The 5,319-nt window shown below is 38.8% G+C and overlaps 1 protein-coding gene across 1 annotated transcript; it reads right to left on the minus strand.

Moving 5' to 3' along the window:
* Positions 1-292: 292 nt before the first annotated feature.
* Positions 293-679, minus strand: LOC131856312 (uncharacterized). Its single transcript, XM_059207927.1, has one exon. It carries the CDS (start codon positions 677-679, stop codon positions 293-295), a length of 387 nt encoding a protein of 128 aa, XP_059063910.1.
* Between the last annotated feature and the right edge of the window lie 4,640 nt (positions 680-5,319).

Below are 5,319 nucleotides of genomic sequence, written 5' to 3' on the forward strand. Positions count from 1 at the left end.
GTGACTTTATGGTTTAGAGCCATGTGCGGGAGCTAGGAGGTCGGGGGTTCGATTCCCACAGATCTCCTCTTAGCGGTTTTTGTTATTTGTTAAAACTACCTGCCTCCAAAATGAGTCAGCGAAGATCTCGCGATAGAATGGTGGAGAGTAAAGCTTGTACAGGGGGGGTAACTGGTTCACCTGCCCCAACAAACATATTTTTTTAGTTGCCGATATAATCGGACTATTACGGAGCATATCCTCCTGGATCAATCCTCCCCATTGGAGAGATTTTGGACCACCGAAAGCTTGATTACTCGGAAAGTAAGTGAGGATACAAATCCCTCACTCTTTCAACCTCCATCCATTGTGCTTTTCCAGGATGCATCCCTTTACGTCCAGCCTTAAGGTACTCAATAGCACCTCTTTTTGAAGATCTGACATTTATGTCAAGAATGACATCCTCGGGCAGTTTTGACATATACTCAGGTGAGAGGTCATCAACAGAAGGAACCTGAACATAAGCCTCTTCATCCAATATCATTGGAGGCTCGTAAAACTTCAGATTTTCTACATTTAAAACTAAGTAAATTTGCATATATGGAGGAAGATTAAGGTGAAAGACATTGGTACCGATCTTTTCCAAGATCTCAAAGGGACCATATCTGATAGGCTTAATCTTTTTACCTTCACCTTGCATTCTTTCCTTGCTGATATGTAACCAAACGCGATCGCCAACTTGAAAATGATGATCTGTGCGATGCTTGTCATGTCAAGCCTTGTATTTGGCTTGGCTCTTCTCCAATTGAGCTTCTACTGCCTGATGAACTGCTTGGACTTTTTGAATGAACTTCAAAGCCTTCTCTGCATCATGACGTCCATCTTCAACATCATCTTTTCCAAAGGCAAAGTCCATCGGTGTTCTTGGCACATACCCGAAACACGTCTCAAAAGGAGATCTTTTTGTAGAAGAGTGTGTTGCATGATTGTAAGCATGTTGCACATAGTGTAGACTCTCATCCCACAACTTGGGATGTTTGTTGCAGTAGCCTCGAAGCAAGTGTACAATTGTTCTATTTACCACATCTGTTTGTCCATCAATCTGTGGATGGAAAGCTGTACTTTTATTTAGCTTTGTGTCGATGAGATCCCACAATGCAAACCAAAATTCTCCTAGGAATCGAGAATCTCGATCTGATACAATGGAAGTAGGGAGCCCAAAATGGACCCATACATATTGGAAGTACAAATGAGCTGCCAGTTCAGTTGTGATTTGTTTCTTACAAGGCATTAGAATACACATTTTATTGAATCTGTCAACTACTAAAAACAGATAATCATGTCCCTTTTTAGATATGGGAATTCCTCCAACAAAATCCATCGAAACACTTTCCCAAGGTCGAGACGGAACAGGAAGAGGTGTGTACAACCCCAACTTCCTATTACTTGGTTTACTTGTTGCACACATTATACATCCTTTGATATATTTAGTTACAATTTCTTGCATGTGAGGCCAATAACAATATTTCTGCAACTGAGTCATTGTTCTGCTAACACCAAAGTGTCCAAAAATCAATGACATGTGAGCTTCTCTAACTACTTGTGCTTGTTCACCTTTAGGAATGCATAACTTTCCTAAATGATACAAAAGTTTATCTTTCACATAGTAGTTCTTTTCTTCTACTTGTTTGCCTACGGGTAGAGCTATATAAATATCCTTAAAGTTTTCATCCATGACATATTGTCCCTAAAAACTTTCGTGAACCATGGAACTTCCTTGAAGGATAACCAAAGCATTCATGACAGGAGGCTTGGAAAGCATATCTGCTACCTTATTATGAACACCCTTTTGTACCTAATTACTAAGTGAAATTGTTGAAGGAATTCCATCCACCTAAAGTGCCTACTTTGCTATAATTTTGATTGGGAATGCAGATATTGTAGTGGTTGGTGATCAGTGTGGATGATTGTTTCTTTGCCCATTAGATAGTGCTTCCATTTTTTAACACTCTGAACTAGTGCATAAAGTTCCTTATCATAAGTAGGATAGTTAGTTATTGCAGATGTAAAATTTTCAAAGTGATAACATACCGGCTTACCTCCTTGCATTAGAATTGCTCCCATGGCAAACCCACTTGCATTAGTTTTGGTCTCAAATGGTTTCTATAAATCTAACAAAGTCAGAACAGGTGCGGTGCTCAACTTCTCCTTTAAAGTGTCGAAAGCCTTCTGTTGAGGTCCTCTCCACTGGAAAGTTGTCTTTGTACTTGTCAATGTATGCAATGACGATGCTATATAGGAGAAGTTAGAAATAAACTTTCTCCAGTACTGAACAACACCTAAGAAACTTCTGACTTCGGTTACTGTACTTAGCTTAGGCCATTTTACAATTACTTCGACCTTCGCAGGGTCAACTTTCAACTGACCATTTCCTACGACATAGCCTAAGTATACTAGAGATGTCTTTATGAACTCGCATTTTGACATCTTTACATAGAGTTCTTCTTTTCTCAAAACATCAAAAACTTTCTTTACATGACTTACATGATCATCCCAAGACTTACTAAATACAAGGATATCATCTAGATAGACTATTACAAATTCGTCAATGAAATGACGAAATACATCATTCATTACATGCATGAAAGTGATTGGTGCATTACACAACCCAAAAGGAATTACCAATCATTCGAATAGTCCTTGCTTAGTCTTGAATACAGTTTTCCAAATGTCAATTTCTACAATCCTAATCTGATGATAACCACTTCGCAAATCCAGCTTAGTAAAATAAATCGCATGCTTTATCTGATCAAATAAATCATCAATACGAGGAAGAGGATACCTGTTCTTTACCGTGATCTTATTTAGGGCTAGATAGTTGATACACATCCTCCAGGACCCGTCCTTCTTCGGCACTAGGACAATTGGAGAGCCATACGGAGAAGTGCTTGGTCGAATTACTCCTTTCTCGACCAACTCTTGAACCTGTTTCTTGATCTCCTCATTCTGTAGAACAAATAAGTGATACATGCTGATATTAGGAAGAGGCACATCCTGCTGCAAATGTATCTCATGTTGGATCTCTCTCTTGGGGGGCAATCCCTTTGGTTCATGAAAAAGGTCATCATATGTAGATACAATTTTGACCAATTCGGCCTTATGTTCTGGTTTACACCCCTTAAATGCCTCGAATTTATCATCATCCTTGGCTTTTACAAGCATCAGTACAAAGTTTTTACTCGCATTTACTAATCTTTTCATTTGACCAGCATTTACTAATGCAAGATTAGTTTTAACTTTATGCGATCTAACTATGTACTCTTTACCATCTTTGAACAAATGATACTTATTCTCCCCCCTATAAAAGATTGCCTATCTATCAAAAAGATATGGACTTCATAACACAAGCCCACAAATATCTAGAGGTACAACATCTACTTCTACTTCATCAATGAAATTAACAGTAATGGCAAAACGTAATTTACATTGTTTTGTCACCTGCAATTGTGAATCATTACACACCCATCCAAGTGGATAGGGTTTAGGATGTAGAGTAGTAGTTAGATTCAATTTCTTCACAACCTCTTTAGAAATTAAGCTGACTTGTGAACCAGTATCAAATAGAGTATCAATCTTAGTGTGTGTAGTTACCACACGAATGTGAAAAAGTTCATTCCTTTGTTTATCCACATTAGGAAGAGAAATTTCTTTACTTGTACTTGCATTAGGAATAATTGCATCCGATGAGAGATTTTTACCTATTTTTACCTTTCACTGTACCTTGGATCCCAGTAGCAACTATTTGATTTTTATCTTCAGAATTAGATCCAAGATCTTGTTGGATCACTGCAATAGTCTTCTTTGGACCTTTGTTACCTCCGTATTGCTTTGGCCTTAGTTCCGGATGTAACTTCCAGCATTTAGCATCTCCATGCCCTTCTTTCTTACAATGAGAGCACGCAGGCTTAACGTCCACTTTCTTTACTGTAGCCATCTTCTTCCCTTTACCTTTATCCTTTGACTTTCCCTCTAGTGGTTTATTGGATGATTTCTTAGCAAAAATCTCACTAAAATTGTTCTTACCCCTAGACTCAATATGAGTAGCTTGGAGACATACCTGATCTAGATTACAAGGATTCAACATGAGGATAGTGTGTCGGAGGTAGGAATGTAAACCACCTATATATTTAAGCAGGGTATTTTGAGTATACAAAGGTACATTCAATGCTATTGCCCATTTTCTAAACTCGTGGGTGTACTCTTGCACCGATTGACCTTTTGCTTGCCTAAAGGTTTGCCAACTCATAGTTAGTTGTTGCATGTGTCCTAAAGGATAGAATTGCTCTTTTAGAGTGGCAACAAACTCCATCCAGGACATCCTAACTCTACCATGATGGGCAATCTCCTCTTGTGTCCTACTCTCCCACCAGGTGAGATCAGTACCTCCTAAACGAAGAGTAGCCAATTATATCCTAGAAGCATCTTCTAGCAGGCCTTGTATCCTACAGTAAACCTCTACTTGTTGTATCCAATCATCAAGTTTTTCAGCACTTAGTTCCCCACTATATTTAGGCAATTCAAATTTTACATCAAGTTTGATTACAGGCTTGTGTTCTCTTAAAAGGATTAACAAAAGAAGATGGAGAAGAAGGGGGAGAAGGAGAAGAATGAGGAGAAGGAGGATTTTTTGGTGGGGAATCACCAACTCCCGATCTTTTGCCTTTATCCTCTAGTTTCGATGTGCCTCCTTTCTCCTGTTTCTGCCGTTCTTGTCTTTCCTGGAAAAGAACTTCAACCATCGACTTCATATCAAGAAATGCCTTTTGTAAGGCTTCCCCATCGAACTTGGTTTGACCTTCTTCAGCTGCCATCTTTGAACGTGGAAAAATCCTTCTTTTTCCGATATCTGGGTCATATTCCACAAGTGTGCCTTCTCCTTGTTGGCTCTTGGCTCTCATTATCATTCACCTCTGCAAACACTAGTCACAACAAGCTCTGATACCACTTGATATGATGTTAGGATCTATGACTGTTGCACGTGTATGATTAACTATCACAACGATTAAATTGAAGGTCTTAAAAAAGTAATTGAAATGCTTAAATGATCATAACAATAATAAAGTGATGAATTAACAAAGAGAGAAAGAAGAGAGAAGACAAGAACACGAGTTGATAACGGAGTTCACCAATATGGCTACGTCTCCGGGCCCCTCTCCAACAGAGTGACCAATCCTTGATGATGCTCCAACAATAGTTACAAGGTCTTCAACTTGCACAAGTTACAAGTCTCCTGACTACAATGAGTACAAAGTCCTTCTCCTTCAAATGCAACAACAAGAC

Source organism: Cryptomeria japonica, chromosome 7 (assembly GCF_030272615.1).
Source record: "Cryptomeria japonica chromosome 7, Sugi_1.0, whole genome shotgun sequence".
NCBI lineage: Eukaryota > Viridiplantae > Streptophyta > Pinopsida > Cupressales > Cupressaceae > Cryptomeria > Cryptomeria japonica.

Bases quoted from the DNA above. Each gene is read 5' to 3' on its own strand.
- LOC131856312 (XM_059207927.1), bottom strand. From the start codon at position 679: ATGCAAGGTGAAGGTAAAAAGATTAAGCCTATCAGATATGGTCCCTTT.